Source organism: Sus scrofa, chromosome 3 (genome assembly GCF_000003025.6).
Source record: "Sus scrofa isolate TJ Tabasco breed Duroc chromosome 3, Sscrofa11.1, whole genome shotgun sequence".
In the NCBI taxonomy this organism is placed as follows: domain Eukaryota; kingdom Metazoa; phylum Chordata; class Mammalia; order Artiodactyla; family Suidae; genus Sus; species Sus scrofa.
Genome location: NC_010445.4, coordinates 63,220,059 through 63,244,244, shown reverse-complemented (window position 1 = coordinate 63,244,244; position 24,186 = coordinate 63,220,059). Strand labels below are relative to the sequence as shown.

The window sequence follows — 24,186 nt, the reverse complement described above, 5'->3', positions numbered from 1 at the left end:
TAAATTATTTGCAAATTCCAAAGTGTGGCTTGGCCACTTTTAGTTCTTTTCCCAGTCAACCATGATGCTGCTATTTTAAATGTGGAATTACCAGGAGCATAATCTTATCAACATGGTGAATGCCTGGTGAAAATCAGACTGGTCATGAAGCTCAATTCTTCCTCAAGTCATTTTCAGAAATTCAGCAGGTTGACCATTTGATTAAAAAAAAAGAAAAGTGGAAAAATCGCTCTTGAGCCCAAAGGTTTCAATTCCTATATTGTTTGGCTTGCAGAAAAACATAGCTGGGAAAAGAGCTGATCTGGCTTGCATGGAGACACCATTTGGAAAGCCTGGTCCATGCAGTCTCACCTAGAGCCCAGTGAACTGGCTATTTTGTGCTTCTTCCCAAAGCATAGTCACCTCTTTGCATTTCCAAAATGATCCTGCTTCAACATTCTTCAGCAACCTAGAGCAATCTGTCTGGCAATGTGTCCTTTCTGCCAAGGTGGTAATTACCAAGATTCTCTCTGCCAAGAAGCGATCTGAACATTGCATCTCCCTTGCTTCCTTTCTTATCTTCAGCCTCGATGGTATAGTTTCCCATACCATTCAGCTTTCATGTCCATCTGTATATAGCACCTGTGGAACCAAGTGCTTTTTGTTTAGCTTGCCTTGTGTGCTTTCATTTGTTACTTTCCAATCTTATTATTTACATGGATGCGCAGAGCATCTTTGTGGATCTCAGACTCCACAACCTCATCTAAGTGAATTTTACTGGCAGAGTTGCTTTCCATCATCCTCTCAGTACCCATTGTTCATCACTGCCTCCAGAGCTCCATTTCCATTGTCTTTTCCTCATTTAGATGTAGTCCAAACCATCACTGGCTTTTATCACTTGCACTGTTGGCATTTGCAGAGGTGTTTGAGATTGAGAACACCATCAAGAAGCCTGTTTCCTTCTTTGAGTCTTATTGGCAATGCTCATAAATCCTTGCATGGGAGAAGGCTTCTTTTAGAAGAATGTTATACAACTTTATAATAATTCTGAATCAAATACATTATAACAGTTGGCTTGTATTGTTCAGTCATGGGCCTGCTCTTGGCATCCTCATAGTTTTTTTCCAAGCTTGATTGCTATTTGGTGCCATAGCCGCATCTGTAGTCTGCTGTCTTTGCCACTTCTGCCTCCATCTTATTCTTCATCTTCCTTCACCGATGGCCAATGAAGAAAAAAAAAATCAGTATGTTTATTTTGCAAAATAGCCACAAATGACTACCTTCAAAGTTCTGAAAGAGTCAAGACTGTGAGACCCCATACACACGAACTTTCAATGATTTTGCCAAGAAAGTCCACCCATGCTTTGGGCCCCATATATTTTGATGTCTGGCATGACAAATTTGCTACATTTTTAAGGAGAGGCTACTACAGTATAATATACAATCAAAAAAGAGGAATATTTAAATCTTTCTTCCTTTTTTCCTATGTCTTTATCTACATGAGATTCAAAGCTCTGGCTTCTCTGAAATACATGAAAGCCCCCAGGAAGGTCTATTTGTTAGAAGGCAAAGTCTCTACTAGAATAGAAGCTATTTGGATAGGTTATTTCCATTTTGCCAAGAAAAGTGATTTGCATTTCAAAACTGAGCACCATGCTTTTAATCTCATGCTGGCATGATGAACATACATTAAATAAAATGCACATGTGCACAGTTATATACTTTGTCAGCATGTGTATGTTTTATGTGATTCTATGTATACAAACTGGGAAAGGCTTCTTCTGTTGTATCTGCCTTTGGCTTGAGAAGTGGCTCAGGAAATCTCAATAGGTCATGGGAACAGTGGTTGCAAAAGCTCTTCATGAGTCGTGATGGGGAAATAGAGAAATAAAGCAAACCAGGATGCATGCCTACATACGCTCATTTGCACAAATGCTGTCTAAGAAGCACCGTTTGTTTCTGGCTCACCATCAACTTTTAAAAGTCATTGGATGAAACTTTTCTCAACAGTGGAAAGGTGCCATTCTTATTAAATCCCAAAGTAGAAGATGCATATTTGTGAGCCAATTCAGCTCAACCTGGTTGCTAAGCAGGTAATGGGAAAGAAAATTATTAAAAAACCATAGTGATAGAAATGTGAGAGTGAACATGGAGGAAACTAATGCTAGACAATTAAACAGCCTGATATTTTGTATACTGACTTTATTTGCTTATATAGTTTAGTGTTTGTGCTTTCTTAAGCTTGTTTACATGCTTTTTGGAAAAAGGACTGTTGTAAGAAGAAAAGAAGAAATAGAGGGAGGGAAGGAGGATAGGAAGGAGGGAGGATAGGAAGGAAGAGGCATAAAAGAAGGAAGAAGAGAAGACTAAGGAAAGAGAAATAACCATAGCGTATTATAAATTAATTTAGTGCATATCATATCCACTCAACATAACAGTATTATATTTATCATGAGAGAAAAGTTGAGCCATGCTTTTTTCACACTGTAAATATATTTTGAATACAACTAAGTTCCAATGCCATGCTATGGAAATTACCTGTATATTTACTTGTCATATTTTAATTAATTTTTATTCATTAGGTTTCAGAGAATTTGATAGGGTTCTTTTAAATTTAAAAATGGAGATATGAAGATGGATCTGGGGAAATAAAAAACATTTAATAGCCTTGATTATCCTTAATTACCCTAAGATTTATAAATTTTTACCTGATTCTGAATGAGATTAGAACACTGATGTAGAGTTTTAGAAGATAGGATGTTGAACAGCAAACATTCTGATGACACTGAAAAAGTCCACTTAAATTATTTTTTTAAAGTTCAAATGCAAGAGAAGCCCTATTAGAACAAGGAATCCAGAACACAGGAGCAATAACCCTGCTCTGGACAAGAATTTGATGCTCAGGTCAGAGATGGAGGGATGGTGATATAACTTATAGGTGACTCCACAGGAAAATGTTACAAAGTTAATAGATTTTATTAATGTCTTTTTCTGTGCCAACGAAATATAGGAACAAAGTTTAAAGGTGAGGAATGTTAGTTCCCACACTCCTCTGGCTGATTGAGTGGAGCCCTGACCTGTTCCTGAGGGACTGAGTAATTTGCCCTCAAGTGCACTCTTGTTCTTTGTCATTTAAATTTCTCCTTTCCAAATTTGAATTCCTCTCAATTGGGTTATGGAGTGAAGTTTGACAAGGTGAGAGGTGTAATTTGCAACACTGGTAGGATCTGAATTGGTAAAGAGAAAATTGGACAATAAAAGGGTCCAATATAGTTATTCTTTTTGCCTGTGTTTACCATCATTAAAAAAAAAAAAAAGGTGGGCTCAATTAAAATTAACATGAGGAGTTCCTGCTGTGGTTCAGTGGGTTAAGAATTTGACTGCAGCAGCTTGGGTGGCTGCAGAGGTGCAGGTTTGATCCCCGTATAGTGCAGTAGGTTAAAGGATACCACATTGCTGCAGCTGCGGCTTGGATTCAATCCCTGGCCTGGGAACTACCATATGCAGAGAGTGTGGCCATAAAAAGTTGATGAATATTCATGATGATGAGTGAAAAATATTCACAAGAAACCAGAAACTGATAATATCGAAGTCAATCCTACCTGACACTCGCATATGATCAAAGGTACATATATGCTGTATGCCCGCACACATGTGTATACACACAACAAATACATCTGATTTGATTCCTTGCTCCTCAATAAATAGTCAAGAACCGAACAAATATCTGGCAGCTATAACATACCCGATTCAATTCAATAATTCAACAGTTTTGGGGAAAATAGGGCTTATTTGTACTATATATAGTATACATACATAATTATGGTTTGTGGAGATAACAATTGTATTGTATTTGAACATTTATGTATTCTCTCTATAAAAAAGTATCAGTATTTTGTAATTAGATGAAATAAGAATTATACTTAGCTGTGTAGACTTGTACTTTACGCAACCCTTTTTTGGGAAAAGAGTCTTTTTTTAATATCTTCTGATTCTGTCTATTATCAATTCTTGATTATCTCCACTGATCAAAACAGAGTAGTGATGGGAAAAAAAATCTAAATTGCTTGCTATTTCAGTTTGGATTTGGAAGGCATTTCTGTGCTTCATTTAAACAAAAGGATATGTGTTCAGGGAATTAACAGCTGCTCCAAAGAATTTTATCCGAGACTTTCCAGAGGGTAGGCCATTAAGTATTTGGGCTGAAAGGACTTTTTTTCTGATATGGGGAGAGTAGAAGCATCCAGATCAAGGGAGAGTAAGATTACAACAAACTTCAGATTATAAATCTGAGTGAAGCAATAGTGGTGATTACTCTGTAATAAGAAAATTAAGCAGGTATTTATCATTTACAGAATAGCAGTAGCTCTTTGCACTGAATTAGCTAGTATGGTGGGTTGTTGAATAATTCAATCTTTTTCCCCAAAACCTACTCCCTAATCTGTTATAATAGTAAAACTAAAACCACTTAAATTCTGATTCCTACATTAAATCTTCCTTAGTTATATCTGTATCAGTGTACATGGTCACTGATTTTTGCACAACCAAAATTATGCAAACCTTCAGAGAAAAATAACCCTTAAGTGGTTTTTCAGTGCAAATTCATTCTCCCAATGTTATACAAGTGACATTTAACAAACTCAAGGTGTTATTTTTGGAAGATATTGGAAATAAGAATTTTTATAAGAAAAGTAAAAAATATCTTTGGGTGTCAGGCATCATAGGAAACTTCGTGTCTTCACACCCACCACACCTTTATAGCTATCTCCCTGATTTCAAATAATCTTGCACAAAAGAAGATGATTTACTGCTTTGCTATCAAAGTAACTCTTCAGTTACATACTCAAAGACATTAATTCTAAACTTATCAATATGATCAACTATGTTTCTTGGGAAAAAATGTTATTCACTAATGAAATGAAACCAGTTGGTTATCTTACTGAATTGTTTTATGCATAGAAAAATACTTTGTATTCTAATGCTCTCATTCTAAAATAAGAAAACAGACTCTGTCCTGGCAAAGCTGGGATGTGAACCAAGCGAATAACTCCTTTGACCTTGTTGGGAAACGTGGATTGATCTCACTTTGGATCTGCTCGGTGGATTGATTTGATTGCATCACCTGAACCTGCAAGCTGAGTAGTTTCTATTTTAGTTTGAGGGCATTATTGCTTGTAAGAGTAGAAGGGGTTAGTGGCCTTAAGGAGAGTGTCTCTGTGTCAGAAATGTCAATGCCATTACCTGTCATTGAATCAATGAACTTTATTCCTTTGGGTTTTAGAAGTTTTTCAAGTTCTGAAGGCCTCTAACTAAAAGAATGAAGGCAAATACGCCATACCTTTATCTGTTAGTAACTAATGCCTAGATTTTAAAATATTTTGAGGATGATTTGCATCCAATGAATAGTAATATTTTGTGAAAACCGGGAAATTAGACATATGGGAATTACCTAGATGAGAAACAATGATTGTATATATCTTTTGACAGTGGTGAAACACAGGAAACCTCTTTAAGATATACTGGTTAATACCATTTTCCCATGAGACATGTTCTAATTTTGAGCTATTGTCTGTATGTGATGATTGTCTGAGTTTGTGCTAAGATGTTCTTTATTTATCAATATGTTTTCATAATTAATGTTTGTGATAGTGTCTTAGGATCTATCTTCTGCCATTTTTAACTAGTTTTGATATCTGAGAGCAACCCAGATCTACCTGTTCCCTTGAGTTGAACCAAATAATTATAAGAAGCTGAAGTGTTGAGTGAATACCTTTATTTAGACACAGTTATCTGTAATTCAGTTTATCCTTTTTGGTTGTCCCCATACACTTTAATTCATCAACTCTAGTCAAGAAATACATTATTTTGAATGGGTTACCTAAGCTATTGGGATTTTTTTTTTTTCTTGTTCTTACTTAAGTCATGCCTCGAGAGAAGTTAAAATGTGAACAATTTGTACAAAATGTATGAATAAGTAAAAAAGAGAATATGAATATTAAAGCCATACACTAAGCATTATCTGAGGATTTCGTTGTTGATTTTGTACAAATTTCCTTTAACCTCAGATGACTCAAAAGAAATAAAGAGACCCCAGAGTTAAAAAAAAAAAAAAAAAAGGATTTTTTGGTTGTTCAATACTGGATTTGATAGCAATGTTTTTCTAGGAAAATATGTTCCATAAGCTAACAGCTCCTAATTTCTAATGATTAACTAACAATCAAAGCTTCAAAGAGTTGTATGTATTGCTCATTCATGTAAGAGTATTTTAATACATTGAATTCAACATTTCTATTTCATTCCAACTACTGCATAAAAAGCACAGTGCTAAATATTGGTTGGTTGAGAGCATTCTTTTACCTCTAATTGAAAACAATTTTTATGAAAAGGATGAGTTTCTCTGTTCTTTGTGCTTTTTCTAGATTGTATAGTCTATTGTTTTTATTTTATTTCCCCATGTAATTTCTCATCTTACTGTTTAGCATTCTCAGCTAGAATAGCAGGGTATCTGTTGAGCTATCTCTGTGTATTCACTGTTTCCCTTGGTTTTATTCTATTCTAGAAATAAAGTTGTGTTTAAATTACTAGCGTCTACGTTCTATCCCTACAGATGATGTCAAATGCTTTCTCCAGCTTAATTTAAATGATTTATAAAATATAGCTTTGATCGCAACCCTTGGAAGAGAAATATGTGCCATGTTATGGCCCATATATCTTACAAATAGGAAAAACTTCTGGATGGGCAATGTGGGGGATTTTTAGTTCAGATATTTTTTAGGGCTTTCCAACACATTGTCTTCCTCTATCTTGAGCAGTCGTTTTATTTCTGCGCAATAAATATATTTCAAATATTTCATCCTAATCCTATTTTCTTGAAGGCAAGCTTTCTTAATTTAAACCTTAATCTTTTCCTTCATCATCCAATGCTGTATCTTATTTTATTGCTTTTCTCTGAATACCTTCATCCATTCAGATGCCTTGCTGATAATGAACTTGACTGGATGTTCTGTCCAATTTGTACAATCTGTGTCTTGACCTCTTTTATCTGTTTCCTTTTGGAAATCTGTTTTGCTGCTGAGCGAGGATATCTGAGAGAAGTTCCAGTCAACATCTCTTGTAAGAACCATGTATTCTTTTAAGTCTAAGGTTCTATATGGGAGTCAATATCTTGAGACAAACTCAAGCATGATCTCTTTATCTGGGAACTCCCAATTCAAATCTGTTGCTATCAAAATTAATCATATTATCTCTTGCTGAGATATTTCTCTTTAAAAATAACATTTTGGTCACATTGCAGGCCAACATGCAGGAATGTGTCTTCCATGATAAATTACTTGGCAAATATCTCTGCAGATTATTCTTTTGGAGTGATTTCACCTGACTTTTCTCAATTCTTTGCACTAACAAGTTAAACAAAAACATGTTTTTCTTTAACAAACAAAAATTTGAAGCCAACCATACATCTCTCTGACCTGAACAAAATTATAACTGTGACTTCAATAATGAGATCCCTTGACTGAAACCTTGCAATCACTTCATGTCTTGTCTTGAAGGGCTAATTCATCCATTTAAGTGATGTCATAGGATATGTGCATCAAATCCATAATTGCAAAAGACTTAGTTTTCTTAAACAGCATCAAGAGGCTAGATCCTAAGAAGAGCATGAAATTCCTAAGAAGAGCTTGAAATTATCTGATCCTGGCAATTGCATTTTGTGTCAAAGAAAATGTTGTTATTTTAACTAATACCATAACTGAAGACATTACTGCAGTCAATCATACTAAATTCACCTAAAAAGTCAGCACAGTTCACCACTCTGCATCCATTTGATGCAGCCTAGTTTTGCATTGGGTTCCTGAAGGCATGTTCCATTTCCAAATAAACAATAGATTATTAACTACAAATACCAATAGATTATAAACTAAGTCCATTTGTTTTATTTCAATATTTTAAAGGTGTTTAACTCCAATTTTATTCTAATATCTTAAGGTTGGCAAAATGTACCTTCGTTGTTGATTAGTAAAAACCTTAAGGTGTTTATTGGAAGAATGGACAGTTAAATTTTTAATCTTAAAATAGTGACTTTAAATTTTGTATGAAAGGTGAGATGACACAAATAAGTTTCTAATACATAATAATCCTTTTTGAAACTGATTGTTAAAATAACTGGTAAAATATTACATTCCCTCCTATGGGAAAATCAGGAGAAGTCTAATTTCTAAACCAAGTGGGATTGTTATAAAGCATAAAAAAGCAAGGATAAGCCAACTAGCCAGTGATCTAATATGTAAAATTTATAGGAAAATAGTTTCATAGGGCCATTAATTGTGAAATTTTTACACAATTAAAGCTGTTAAATGTAGAATTTCAATTTAGAATTATTGAAAATACAAAATAGAATAATTCAGCAAAGAGAGCATATATGAAGTATTACTGCTTGTTCTACTACATACTAAAAAACTCAAATATATGAAAAAATTTCAATTTAATTCTTTCTTCTCATATGACAAATTTTTTCTTTTTTATTGTCTTTAGTTCTTAGAGACATTCTTTAAATGCCTTTAACATTTATTTTAAAGTAAAAGATGAGAGTAAATGTTGCCAAATTCACGATCAGTTAGAATTTAGTAACTTCTGCGTTTCAAAATGCTCCCTAATCTACCAATTTGGCATAGTTAAAAACTGTGATTATTTAACACACATAGGTATTTAGTGAGCTAAGAATGACAGGACTAGAAATAGAACTGTATTGGCTTAACACACCGAGGGGAAAAAAAAAATCCAAACTAGGAATTTTGCTGATCAGCATATAGAAACAGGCACTGGGCTTTACTCATTTATGTTATTGTGAATTGTAAGCTTTTATGGTGAATCTTTACTAAAATATTTTCTGTTGAAATAGATTCACTTTTCATATATTCCACTGGGCAGATAAAGATCCGGCTACCATGTGGATGGTTTTAGGAACTGCTTGCTCTTCCTTTTTTTTTATTGTGATACTCACTTGAAACTGTGAGTAGTCCAATTTTTAAAGTTTTAAATCTACATTTGAAAAGAAAAAAAAAGACCTTAGTGATCTCCACATTATTGTCCCATCTTGCTTGACTAAAAAATAAATTGGATTCAGACATTAAACAAACTCTATCATTACAGCAAAACTGCATGTGACAAAAATGTTTGGTCACTGAGCATTTCTGGGCCATGTAAACTTGACCTCTGAAAGTGACAGTGTCGGTAGGATTGTAGAAATATTATCATTTGATTTTTCTCCAAGTTTGAAGGTCTGCTCTAACTATCCCCTTTAGATGTGTGTTAAATTCAGTAAAGAGAAAAACCTAGTCAAGGTTTTCAGTAATATTTTATGACAACGATAACAATTTAAGAGGCAGAAATTCCAAGCATAGAAATAGGCATTGGTTATTGGCTTATCTTTTAAATTGTGCCTGTCATACAACCCACCTTTGAGTGCAAAAAGGAAGAGTAAGAAAGAGTTGCTGTTCTAGCAACAATGAGTACCTTAATTCCTCAGTGAACCCAATGGAAGAGGTAAGTACCCCTTAAGCACCACGTCCTGGCTGGGTGTACAGAGGCAGAGAGCTTGACGAAGGTCACACAGCAGGGCAATGGAACTTCCATGAAAGACATCTGACCATCCCCAAGTACTGTTCCAGGCATTAAGAGCTTCGCCCTTGCTTTCTCTCTTGGTGATCTTCAGTGCTTTAAAAAGGGGATTCATCCCCTTTGAACCCCACAACAATTATCCCCTACAATGCCTTCCAAGGTGGGTTGCTGCTTCATCCTCCTTCTCCCAAGTGGTCCATTTATCTGTTCAAGAGAAGCCATTGAGGAATCCAAATAACTGGGCTGCTTAATACCACAGAGGCCCACCCATATCTCTTTCAGGACCTAATTCCTTCATATGCCTCTTTCTCCCAGTTATCCACTCCACCTCCCTAATCCCTTCCCAATAGGGTACTTTTTTTTTTTTTTTTTCTTTTGCTCTCTCTCTCACTCTCTCTTTTCTGTATCTCTCGGAAATCAGACAGGAGTTCAGAGCACTTTCACTACCTTTTATGAGGTAGATTGTGATGTCATAGATGGGGGCAGGGCTAGTCAACTTTCTACCCACCTCCCAACCTGTGCTGAGGGAGCTCCGATCGGGAGTGGAAGCAGTGATTCCTCTATGGTGAGTAACTTTGCTTTCTAATCTAACCTGTCTCATTGTAAACATTAATTTTGAAAGCAGGGGGATGGGGGTTCAAGGAAGTAAAGATGGGACCACTCAAGCCCTCTTTACTTATTATTAACCAACTTTGGGCCAAAGATCTACTTATTTATTCTTGATTTAAGCCAAGAATTTCCCGACACAGATGTATTCTTCAAGTGTGATCGAAACTTAAGAAGTTGAAAATGGTATTTTCATTCCTTTATTTCTCAGTCTTTCTTCCCATTTGGGACTGAAAGTCATTGCATATGTGGAATGAATCCATTCTGTAGTCTTTTAGCGAGCTTCTCTCAGGAAGGCTAGTTAGGAGAGTGTGTTCTTCTTCATTTGAAAGATTTCAGGATCACAGAATATCTTTAATAATGTTTGGCCAGAGAATAAGTCAGCTCTTCTAAAACTCTACAGTAAAACTGAAGAAACTGATACATAAGAATTATTAACACACTTGGTTTCAATGTGAACAAAAACTTTCTGATGCAAAAGTAAAATATTTATTTATTTTTTTAAAAAGAGTCACCACTCTTGCAAAATCAAAGATGCAGCTGTTTCAGTGTGTCTCAACCAAATTTGCTACTTTTTGTTGCATGTCATAACACTAATGATGTTTTATAAGATTTCTTGGTAAAGTACTCTAAAAAGCTGCTGTTCTTTGTTTAATTTGGTTTCCATTGTTACTGATTAATTCTTTTATATGCCTTAGTATTTAGAAGGAAAAGATCAACTGAAGTGAGAATGTTTCTCCACCTTCCTTGTTCTCTCCTGGGTATCTACTAAAACTTTCAAGATGTCAATTTTATATTAGAGGGCAAAGGAAGTTCATGGAGATGGTTAAATCTTTAAAGGATGTTGAAGCCTTAGCTGTTGTTTTTTTTAAAGGTTTGATGGGAATGTAAAGCCCTGCTGCTTTTCATGGGGTGGAATAAAAAGCATCCTGGTTTGAATTTTAGGTATTATCAAATATGTTAAGTGGTGTTTCATTCATTTTTTTCAAATCCCATTACCTAGCTATGTATGGATATAGGCATTGAAGAAATGGAGCAGTTTTTTGTTGTTTTTAAAGGAGTTCCCATCGTGAGCAGTAACAAACTCGACTAATATCCATGAGGTTGCGGGTTTGATCCCTGACCTTGCCGAGTGGGTTAGGGATCCAGTGTTGCTGTGAGCTGTGGTGTAGTCACAGATGTGGCTCCGATCCTGTGTTGCTGTGGCTGTGGTGTAGGCCAGCAGCTGCAGCTCTGATTCAACCCCTAGCCTGGGAACTTCCATATGCCATGGGTGCAGCCCTAAAAAGAAAATAAAGAAAGAAATTAAATAAATAAATAAAAGGAGGAGTTCTTACTCATCCATAGCTCCTCTGTTGTGTGTAGATCCTCTACCCCTCTCCCAGAAGGGCCCTCCCCCACAAGATGCTTCTCTTTTCATGACCTGGGGTGGAGTAGTGTGTTGACTGCTGAAGTTATTTTCCCACCTAAACTTTGTAACCTGAAGATGTGACTATACTGATAGAGGTATCAGATAAGGAGAACTAGAGCCATCGGTGGCCCATAGGGAGTTGGGTGGTAAACACCTGCAGTCAACCTGCAGCCATGTGGGTAACAAGGCCCAAGTCTCCCATAGGATCCCTCTCAAGTCCCTGGCCTAGCTTCTTTGAAAAGTGCTAAAACCTGAAAATCCAAATAGAAGTAAACCTTCAGTGGCAGAAAAATCTGATCTAATCATAGCTCAAGTTTTTTAACGTCTTTTATCAACCCCTCAGACAGCTGCCAGGTAAGAAATGCTCATATTTTACAAACCCTTGGAATACAATCATCTTTAAACTTCGTGAGTTAAGAATGGTTGTGTTGTGCCTTGTGCAGATTCAGAGAATCTGTCATGGAATGCAATTGTGCACGCACTTGTATATCCTCATGTGCATGTTTCATTTATAGTGGTGTTCAGTGTTTTTTATATCCATTTTGTATGTATTTAAATTATAATTTAAAAATACATACATATATTGTGCTCTAAACAAAACAGTGAAGTGTAACAGACGTTGCATCAATCTGGGGTCTGAACACTGGTATACTAGTCCTATTTCTGTCAGTGACTAATTAGGTAACTCAAAGTAAATTTCTTAGATCTCTTGGCTCTCCATTTTTTCCATCTCTACAGTGATGATTGATAATTTAAATGATATATCCTAGAGTAATCCTGCTCTAAAATGCTAACGTTTTATAATATATTTTTGAAGAAATGGTTTATGGGGAAAAGATTGTATAGTTGAAAAGACTATTTTTGTATGAGATAGTTATTCAAGCCAGAAAGAAAATTTTAGTATAAACTAGTTTCAAAATATACCCTATATCTGATGTAGTGTTATTTAGTTAATAGTATAAGTGAGTCTTATTTTTTTTTAAATGGATAAGATCAAGCCTGTGATCTGATTTGTTTTTGACTAAGTTTATGTTATTCTGATTATTTGAAATAAAGAAAATATCCTTATACACTAGGTAATAAATGGGGCTAGGTCTCATTGTTACTCTAAAATTCAAAATTACTTATGCAGGAGAACCCTTGTGGTGTTGGGAAGAGTTGATGAGTAGGGAATGGGTGGGTGCTGAGTAATGCGCTATGGAGGAAAAAGACGTGTAAGGCCTGACTCCTACTCTTGAGGAATGTGCAAACTTTTGGGGTATCTGGACAAATGCCATTGACATCTTAGAGGTGAAGACAATGAGTGTTGGAGAACCAAAAACTATCCCTGTGGTCTGAGGTAGACTAGATTTTCCTAGGAAGGTTTTGTGAGAAGCTGAGGCTTTCAGCTCACTTAGGACATACAGGTTTAGATTTGTATTGTCCATAATGAGGGCCGGGAAGCATTTCCGGTCAGCAAACCCACAGAACTGTAAATGTTGTGGAGGATATGTTGTATTTAGATGTGGCAGGTGGTAAAATCAACAGTCTTTCTTAGAGTCCAGCCCCATACCTTTCCTGAGTCGCCTTTCCTTTATTCGTATGCCAACTTTATCATATATGAAGAGGAGGCTGCAATCATTTATTAATGGCTATGTATGTTTTTTAAAATACAATCAGGCAGCCATCTTCTCAGTTACACAGAAAGCCACATGATTCCTCACAGCCACAATTGTGGAGGAGAAATTAATAAAAGGAAGGAGGAATTCCCTGATGGCTAGCAGTTTAAGGATTTGGGGTTGTCACTGCTGTGGCTCAGGTTCCATCCCTGATCCTCCCAGGGGAACTTCCGTGTGCCAGGGGCTTGACCAAAAAAATAAATAAATAAAAATAAAAGGAAGGAATGAGGGACAGAAGGAGACTCTAGCTCTGGGACATTCTGGTTTTCCGATGAAAGTAGAAATGCATTATCATGTGGATAATCAAAGGGATTATCATTGACAGGTTTAGAAATGTCAAGGTCATGGAAATGCCAGTAACCTAATGAGAATCCATGTTACCAGGGTGATTTTTCCAAGCAAACTGTGGGTTTTTTTGTGCACTGAACAAGAATCATGTCAGACCCTGCTCTCAAACAGGCAATGGTTTATGCAAGTTTCTTTCACTAATACTCTTAGAAATAAGTTATTGATTTGGGTATGATTTACCCACTTGACAAAGAGCCACATTTATGTTTGAAAGCCTCTCTTGCTATAGATTCGTAGATAGTTTTCAGTGTATACTTTGTATCACTTAGAGGGCACTGTTTTTGTATTTCTTGCCATCCAATTTCCTTCAAAATTACTACTTTGGCCTTTCTAACAGATAGGGATTCCATGAGTAGAACTGCTTTGTAAACTCTCCTGTGGATCAGTGGGCTGAGGATCCAGCATTGTGTCTTGGGTCACTGTTGTGGTTTGGGTTTGATCCTTAGGAACTTTCACATGCAGTGGGCACAGCCAGAAAAAAAAAAAAAAAAAAAAAAAGGAATTATATTCCCCCCAAAAAGGTCATGTAGGATCTACATAAAATTTTCTGGAACAATCTGGATTATTAAGGGAATAATCCACATGCCACATGCATAAAGAGGAAGGAAGAGGCTGTTAAAATGCAGAATCCTGGACCAGGCTGCAGACCCCTTGAATCAGGATCATAAGAAGTATGTAGGTTATTGGAATCTATAGTTAACTATCCTACCCTCCCTCAATACATGCCAGGTGATTCATTTTCACAGCAAAATTTTAGAATTTCTACAAGGCAACAAAACTGACTCATTGTTTCTATGTTCTTGGAAGAAGATTCAGGGGAAAACAAGAATTAAGATTAAGAATAAGAGATTTGGGGAAATAAGATAAAGGTAATATAAGAATGCTCTTGAGAAAATCAGTTTAAATTTCAGTTAAGCATAAAAATAACTCTCTAAGAATGGTAGTTATTAAGCATAAAGCATTACTAAGTGATGCTATTAAATATCCTTGATGAAAAGGCATGAGACTGTAAACATTTAAAGGAGCATCTGTATCTTTCATGGTCATGCTCCATACTAAGAGCATGTGATCAAGTTTAGAGCTCAGTTATTTTACAGCTCCCACTTTGTATAAAGGTAAGGAATAGAGGCAACTGTGCAGGGCAATATTTGTTTCTGCATGGTATTCTTAGGTACAGCTATTTGGCTCCTTTTTAATTTCAATTAGGTAAACTTCATTGAAAAGAAAAATCTGTATGTATGTGTGTATGTGTATAATATATATATATATATATATATATATATATATATATATCCCATTATGCCAAGAAAAATCAAGCTCATATGCCAATGTAGGATCAATGGTCTATGTTGAAAGATATTAATAACATAACTATGTATTTGAATCAGCAATTATTTAGACGTGCTCATTTTTTTTTTCTGTATTATTTTCTTCATGGACAACAGCCGTTATCCCGTGCCCACCCATCAGTGTAGAAAGTTATACAAATGTTCAAAGGAGAGGGAGGCACCAGATAGGTATCTTACATTTGACTAAGATATGAGAGTAAACTTTGGTCTGGAAGATGGACTTCAGATCACAGCAAGGAGGATGGGTTCTGGATTTAACCCTCTAATTGCTTTGCATACAATGCTCTTGGTCCAGATGGCTGAAATCTTCTCTATTTTTTTTTTCACATTATAGTTGATTTACAGTGTATTACAGTGTCCCTTCATATTCTGCTGTACAACAGTGTAACCCAGACATACATATATAGAGAGTCTTTTTTTTCATACCATTTTCCATTTTCTTCTAATCCAAGAGCCTGGATGTAGTTCCTTGTGCTCTTTAGTAGGACCCTGTGGCTTATCCATTCTAAATATAATAGTTCACATCTACCAACCCCAAACTCCCAGTCCATCCCACTTCCTCCCCTCCCCACTGGCAACCACAAGTCTAATTTGAGAATTTCTTTGCTTAGAAGTCGAGAAATGATTGGGAAACTTGCTTTTCCTTCATAGTCATCTCTGTGCAGGTAATAGCAATATATGCTTTGGCTGAGCTGATGATACTGTCATATTGTAGAAGCAGTTGACTGGTAGGAGGCCAGTGCTTGCCATTAATTGAGCAAGATAGTTTCAGCATGTTGAGTTAAAAAAAATATTCTTTTTTTAATTCTTAAAGATTTTCTTAACCAATGACCTGTAGCTCTGTTATTGTGCTTTTATTACACCCACCCAAGCAAACATAACTTGGGGTGGTTCTTAGAGATGTGCCAGGCAAAATTATTTACTTTAAGGCCTGGTATTTTACCTGTATAAATGCCAAGCAGAGAACAGTAACAGCCAAATGTTTTTGAGGTCAGAAATCTGAAAGATAAGTTAAAGAATATCATGTTCCCTTAAAGTAGATGTTAAAATTAAATTACATGTGAATTTGGAAACCAACTCTGTCTTTTAAAATCTGGGTGATATTGGGTAGCATTCTTAATATCTGAGCTTTTGCTTTTGACATATAAGTTGGAATAGTAATACCACTTAGAGAGACAATCACATGTAGTCAATTACAATTTTTATTATACTTGCTAGGATACATTGAGGGCTCAGTATGTGCCAGGCACTGTGTTAAGTATTTTAAATACACTTTGCACTCTTGTTTCCAAAATCATCCTGTGTAGGAGATACGGTCATTTTCATTAAAAGTTTTAGGAAAATGAAGTTCAGAGAATTTAAGGAACTTTCTGGAGGTCACAAAGTTAATGGTTGATATATTGTAGTACTTCCAGGAAGCCTCCTTTGATATTCTGTTATTCTTGGTATGGACTGCAGTGTAGGAATTCGTTTTTTTCCCTGGTTCTTTGTGCAATGAGTACATAATATGTGTTTAATAATCCTAGCTTATTGGACATTACTTTTCTCCATTGTAGTAAGTCATCATGCAGAAAAATCCTGGTAAATGATTTTGAGGTCCATCATTCATTCATTCTTTTTTTTGTTTGTTTGTATTTTTGCCATTGCTAGGGACACTCCCTTGGCATATGGAGGTTCCTAGGCTAGGGGTCCAACCGGAGCTGTAGCCGCCAGCCTACACCACAGCCACAGCAACTGGGATCCAAGCTGCATCTGGAACCTGCACCACAGCTCATGGCAACGCCAGATCTTAACCCACTGAGCAAGGCCAGGGATCGAACCCACAACCTCATGGTTCCTAGTCGTATTTGTTAACCCCTGAACTCCTCATTCTTTTTTTAAAAACTTTTATCCATTTTTAAAGGTTTACTGAAGCATAGTTGATTTACAATGTTGATATAATGTCTGTTGTACAACAAAGTGACTTAGTATAATAACTGTCCACACATCCACTCTTTTTTGGATTCCATTCCCAGATAGATTATCACAGAATATTGATAACCATTCCATTGACCAACCATTCCATATACCACAGTGTGCATATGCCAATCCCAGACCCACAATCCATCCCTCCTTTTTACCTGGCCCCTTTGGTAACTATGAGGTTGTTTTCAAAGTCTGTGCCGTGAGTCTGGCATTCATTAATTCTTGCATTCATTAATTCTTGCATTCATTTATTCCCACATGAAAGCACTTGACTTTATTTTTATTTATTTTATTTTATTTTTTTATCTTTTTGTCTTTTTAGGGCTGCACCTGTGGCCTGTGAAAGTTCCCAGGCTAGGGATCGAATCGGAGCTGTAGCCACTGGCCTACGCCAGAGCCATAGCAACCCCAGATCTGAGCCGTGTCTGTGACCTACACCACAGCTTATGGCAATGCCGGGTCCTTAACCCACTCACCAAGGCCAGAGATCAAACCTGTCTCCTCAAGTATACTAGTCAGATTCATTTCCACTGAGCCATGATGGGAACTCCTTGACTTTATTTTTAATGCTAGATTTCAAAGCACATTGCTTACCAAAGATTTGGAGCCCAAAATCAAGTAATTATTATTTTTAGCTAACATATTTTTTTTTTTTGTAATTTACTTTCTGGTACACTAAGAAGACTTTTTAAAAAGATTAGGTACAGAAGGAAACAGAATTTCTTCCAAAAGAGCTGAATAGATCAAATTAATCATTTTTTTGGAAAAGGGATTTGAAATAAGGGCCAAAGTGACACGACTGGTTTCCTCTACCCTCCCACATGAAGATTATGATGTATTAAAATGTTAATTATATTTAGATATGAAATATTATTTTTTAATTAAGTATCCTAAATTTTTAATGCCAAATAATAGTATTTATAATTCATGCGGTCTAATTAAATTTAGATTCAGCTACATATAATAAAACATCCAAATAGTTATTTCCTCATATCGAATAAGTCTATAGGTGGCCCAGGGCTGGTACAGTAAACTCAGAGTCAACAAGGACCTAGACTCCTCCTGAATATATGCTTGCTCCACCTAGCATGAGGCTTCTGTTCTCAAGTTCATCTTTTGGTCCGCGCTGAGTGCTGTGCTCCATCCTCCAACTTCCCATATGTAAAGAAGAAAAGAAAATGAGAGGGCAAAATAGTATGCGTCCTAGCTGTGTTAACATCCTTAAACATCTGTACTCCTACCCCAATAACGGCTACTTACATCATATGATGAATCGAAGACAATGAGGAGAATTAGGTATGACGTGGTAGTTCTCACCCCTGTATACCCTCCACTCAGTGGAACCCAAACTGAATTCTGACTTTCAGTAGTTGCTTGACCCAGCTGAGCCCCGCTTTTCCTAAGTGTAAAGTGAAAATGATATTAGTATCTACTTTGTTGCATTGTTTTTAGGGTTAAATGTGTTCATGTGTGGTACAGGCTTAGTACAATGCCCAGGATAAAGAAGTATGAAATACATGGGTAGCTAGCTTTCTCATTATCTTGTCTCTCCCCAAGGATTATAGTCTTTTCTATGATATAGGTGCCCTCTTGTCCTCTTTCTTCATGTTAACCCATCAAACCATTAGACATACAGTGGTGAACAAACAGCCAAGGTCTCTGCCCTCATAGAAACTGAACTTTTTGTCACTGAGCGTCTTAGAGGAATCACTCTAGAGAGGTGACAGATGAAAATACAGAAAGGGAAGACTTCAACAGAGATGGGAAGCAGTGATTCTTATATTTTATTCTGTAGAAGAATCACATGAGTAGGAAATAAAAACAGAGAAACTTAGGCTCTGCCTTCATGACTCTGAAACTCATGTCTGAGGTCAGGAATCTGTGTTTCTGGGTGCCCCCACTCTTGGGTTATACTTTGAAAATGACTGGTTTAGGAAGGAGGGAGGGATGAGGCTCTGGTGAGAGCTACCCAGGACTTGAAGCCAGTTTCAACCCTTTCTTAAAAGACCTCATGGCTTGTTCCACAAGGCCATGTCAATCTAGCCTAGTCTGGATAATCTTCGTTGTGGGAAGCTTGTTGTGGTTGTCCGTTGTGTAGGATGTATGGCAGCATCAATGGCATCTCCCCTCTAGATGCTTGTAGCCACCTGCCTTCCCCAGAAGTGACAAGCAAGTGTCTCTGATTGTTGCCAAGTATATCCTGAGGTTGGGGGACAGAATTGCCCCGGGATGAGAACCATAGGTCTGGCTGAAATCTTAATCTTTCCCTTAAAACATACGTACTATTTGAAATGGAACCTTTTAAATCTTCCCTCTGGAAAGGTAGAAGATGGCAGATATAATGGTTATAGATTCATCTGCTAAAGGCCCATTCCCATCCCTGGCATGAGGGTGTGGATGTGCATTTTTCTAAAAACAAGATTCCTAAGAACCCACCACGCTCATCCTCTGGCATAACTTTCATACACCTTTTAAAAGGCTCCATCCGTCTCCCTTCTTGGTTACCCCAAGTATTCTGGTCTTAGAAATGTAGGCATTTCTAATCTCAAAGGCAGTTAAGAATGTTGTTTTAAAAAAGTTAAGAAAAATGACTTCACTTTCTTGCTTTTTGCAAACAAGGGTATTGCGTTTAAGACAATACAATTGTTTTTATAGCACCTTTAAAAACACCAAACTGTTTTCACATGTCATTACATATTACTTTAGCTCTTCTCTCTGTATATATTTTTAATCCTTATGTTATGAGGTAGATAATAAGTACATTTTTAAAAATAAGAAAAAACAAGGTGATAGTTTATTTTTTTCATTAAAAATAATATTAAGAAATGCATCAGGCCAGTGGTCTCCTTGAGATTCAAATTACTTGTGTGGGTGTTTTGAGATAATTTTTATGATGAGTAATTCTGCAGTGCTGAAATTAGTATTGGGTGAGCCCGTGAATCCCAGCAAATTATAGGTAGACATTGAATATGTGTCATAGTTTAGCATTAATTCTTTTTAAAGAGAAGGCTGGAAACTGTAACAGGTGGTGACTCCAGATAAAACTGAGATCACTCTTTCTTTCAAAGATGTAGCTGTAGTGTATTTGAAATATGTGCCTTGGCATTTTTTAATGTATCAGGTAAAGAAATAATGAGGTAGCCTTTACATCTTATAATAAATATGGGGGTGATTTAACTTTGTCAAAGGCTAGATTCACAGGGACTCCAAGATAGGGATTGTGCCTTGAGGAGACTTTCATCTTAATATTAAGTATGATTTTCAGTGGGGGCAAGATAGTGCATCAGACTCTCTCCAACCCTTTAATGTTTATCTTTGTTCACGGGTTAAAAGTTGTCATTTTCTTGGAAGTTCACGGAATACTTTTTTTTTTTTTCAAAGAAATTTTCCAATTTTATAGATTTGAGGCTGTCTTTCAAAGGAACCCCTAATATTTTTTCTCTGATTTTTGGCAATACTGTTATGCATTTCCAGTCTTTTGAGAATACTGTGTCCTTTAATCTGTGGTTCTGAAAGTTTCCTGTACAGTTCAACCTCTTTTGCAAGAGAATAGAAAATATGTTGTGCATCCATATAGGTTCTTTGTTGGACCAAAGAAATAATATTTCCAGTTTTAGATCTAAGGGAGCCCTTCGGTGCCTTTGCTGTATTTTCCCTAAAGTAGTCACTCCAATTGAATGAGCCCATAAAGTTCTAAACCAGGCCAAGCCCTAGCAGACACCTATAAGGGGATGGATATATCCGGGCTTCTCAGGGGAACCACCTTAAATGCTCTTTATTTCTTATTTGAAGCTGCAATATATTATTAAATACCCTAAACCTGGGGGAAGAAGTCATGCACTTCAATTCCTAGCAATTGTCTTATTACCTAGCAAGTTACTTCTCTTTAAACCTCCATCCCTCCATCTGCCCTCCACCCCTTATAGCAAATAGTAAAGATAAAGTATTGTGTAATTTTTTTTTAAAGAGAGTGAATATTGACCAATTAACATATTGGTCAGGATATTCAATGTGTTTTGAATCTGGAAAATATCCAAAGTATATTAATGCAGTAAAGAGAACTACTAATAAACTTTTATCAGTAGGCTGGTCTTATAGGTCAATTTAAGAAGCAGCCTGAACTAAGAATCTATCACCTGACTGACTGAACACCAGGGACACATATACCCAATTCTACTGTGGTGCTAGTCTTTGTGGAGAACGTGCCAATGGAGGTCCAGGAAGTACTTGCATAAAAAGGGAGAAGACTCTCACATTCACACAATACTTCAGCCCAAGTCATATCCAATGTCAAGTGAAAAGAGAAAGCTTACCTCTTTTTGGAAATACCTTGTTTTTGTCTTGCTAAGGCTTATGGCACTCTCATCCTGGGTATCTACTGGAATACTCTTCTTTGTGCAGAGTTTCTTGGACCTGAACCTCAGATGGTCCAACTAACTATGATGAAGATTTAAAAAAAAAGAAACTCCCCAAAGATACTCAGAAGTTATGTAATAATCTATAAAGTGACATACTTATTTAAAATTTAAAAAGTGTTTCAAGTTTACTTACTCAGACCTCAGTAACTGGTGAAAATACATTGGTATTAAGAACCCCGTTTTATGGAGTTCCCATCGTGGTGCAGCAGAAATGAATCCGACTAGGAACCATGAGGTTGTGGGTTCGAGCCCTGGCCTCGCTCAGTGGGTTAAGGATCTGGCGTTCCTATGAGATGTGGTGTAGGTCGCAGATGCGGCTCAGATCTGGCCTTGCTGTGGCTGTGGAGTAGGTCAGCAGCTGTAGCTCTGATTCAACCCTGAGCCTGGGTCCCTCCATGTGCAGTGGGTGTGGGCCTTAAAAAAAAAAAAAAGAACCCCATTTTATAGCTGAAGAAATAGAAGCTTTCATAGTCAGCTACTAGCACAGCCAAAATTAGAGCTAATTTCTCTTTGTGCACTTGTGCTTTGTGCATTTAAAGGATGCTTCTGCTCCCCAACCCCCTTAGACTGATAGCTGAATAAGAAATACAGGATATAATGTGTGTCAGATGGTGTAGATGATGGCAACAGCTAATATATGTTGGGTTCTTAAAAACTATGTCAGCCTTACATCCTATCATGGTGCCCATGGCAGGGCTTCATAAAAGGTTTTGTTGTAGAAATTGAGAATAAAAAAGTTTGGTTTTTTTTGTAATATTTTATAAATATCAAGTGGTGTATGTCATTGCTAGAGGAAAGGATACTTAGATGTTTTATTTGATTACGGTTTCTTTGAACATGTATATGACTTTTTAGTTGCTGGCAAGAAAGTAGAAAGTAATGTCCCTACTCTGTGCCTCACTCATATCTCATGTGAATCATGACAGCAAGATTGACAGTTGGTGTGACTTTTTTCTTCATGGCTTAAGGAAATTTACCTCATTACTACTTGGTCAGTTGATTCACACTTGTGAATAGTTAAAATTACCACAACTCGTAGTGAGATCCAGAGAAATGGCACCAGTAACCATGAGCAGAGAATTCAGAGCAGGAAAGCACTAGGATGGATTTGCCTGTAAAGGAAGATTGCATGTCATGTGTCACATGGTTGGACTGAAGCTGAGTTCTACTAGATATGAATTTGTGAATGCAAGTTCACAAGAACTTGTTCTCTGTTTTCTTGTAAGTAAAGAATGATTGGTGGTATCTACCTTATACATCTTAGAAATCATTTATTAAGACACCAGAACTATACCTAGAAAATACAGCTCAGTGCCTCACAGATGCTTGTACTATTAATGACAGAAATGATTCTTAAAGAAAGCTCAGTATTTTATATACAGAAAGAAATAAACATAAATAACTGAAAACTGAATTGTGGATGTTTTCGGAACAATGGATGATTGTGAAGCTGTACCACGGAAGACACAGTGAGAGGGAGAAGTCTTAGGATATGTATTGCAGCTGGCTAACATTTACTTTGTATATTATGTCTCTAAATTCCCCTCTTCTGCCAATATTATGCCTTGGGGTACTCTTCTGTGGAAGAATGAACACGTCAAAGGTGTGGAGAGTTGGGTACTGGACTTGGCATTCTTCCCCAGCTTTGTGACTTTGGACAGGCTTTGTCATCTCTTATTTCCTCATCTGTAAAGCTACAGTTATTCAACAACATTCAATAAATATTTATGGAAGACTCATATGCCAGACACTGCTTTTAGGTGTTTGGGATATAGCAGAGAGAGAGGGACAATAAGCCCATGGAAAAAAAAAATGTGTTGGATGGTGATGAATGTATGACAAAATTTAAAATATTAAAATGAAAAGAGGATAACAAATTGAGGGGTTAAGGATGTGAATGGAGTGTAATTTGAAAATAGACGTTTTCACTAAGGTACTTATCATTTGATTAAATATCTGAGGGACTTAAGGGACCAATATTTTCAGGTATCTAGGGTAAGAGCATTCTAGATATAGGAAAAAAAATGCAAAGGCCCTGAGGGGCAGGCATAACTCGTCTGTCTGAGAAATAGTCAAGGGAATAACATTTAGTAGTGAGTGAACGAGGGAGAAATAAGAATTATTGGGAGCCAGGTTATATGACCTTTAAGTTCACTTTGATAGCTTGAGAATGAGATGGGAACCACTGGACAGTGTTGAGAAGAGTGACATTGAGTGACCTCATGTGATAGGAATATTGTGGCTCCTATTAAAGGGAGGAAAGAGCAGGGAGCAAGAAAACTAATTGAGAGAAGATGCTGCAATGATCTAACAAGATTCCGATGAAGCTGGACTACGGTGGTAACAGTGGAGAAGGTGAAAAAAAAGCCAAATATTTGGATATATCTCAAAGATGCTGTGGACAGGATATAATGGCAGATTGGACACTGGTCAGAAAAATGAGGTATAACATAGGCTTCTGGGTTTTTAACCTAAACGGTTGGAAAAATTGTTGTGTAAATAACTGAGATGAAGAATTCAGTGGGAAGGGCAGGTAGCTCTTACTTGTTTCTGAATGTTGGGAAGAGTGATTAAGAAAATTCTCCAGAAACTTAAGCCATCTCTAAATGTTGAGAGGTCTTTGTGAAAGTCCTTCCAAGGACCTGAAGTAGGATCCAGATGGAAAATATATGCTTACAACTCATCGAGTTGTGTTCTGAATTAAAGATAGAAACCTCTATCTGAATCTGTGAGAGTATGCCCAATGAACACTTTGAAATTAATTGAATATGTGATGAAATTGGCAGTGGGTTTACATCTCACAATGAGAAAAGCAGTGACCAGGAAAAAAGAAA

General features: G+C 36.6%; 1 protein-coding gene across 6 annotated transcripts in view; it reads left to right on the top strand.

The window, feature by feature from the left end:
- CTNNA2 (catenin alpha 2) overlaps positions 1–24,186 on the top strand; it is a 1,212,918-nt gene that overhangs the window by 1,173,746 nt on the left and 14,986 nt on the right. For 4 of the 6 annotated variants that reach the window (XM_021088200.1, XM_021088199.1, XM_021088204.1 and 1 more), the window contains one exon: positions 10,019–10,162. The exons of the other annotated variants lie outside the window; for them this stretch is intronic. In XM_021088200.1, the coding sequence (XP_020943859.1) occupies positions 10,019–10,162 (144 nt within the window). The remainder of the gene's footprint in view (positions 1–10,018; positions 10,163–24,186) is intronic. 6 annotated transcript variants of the gene reach the window in all.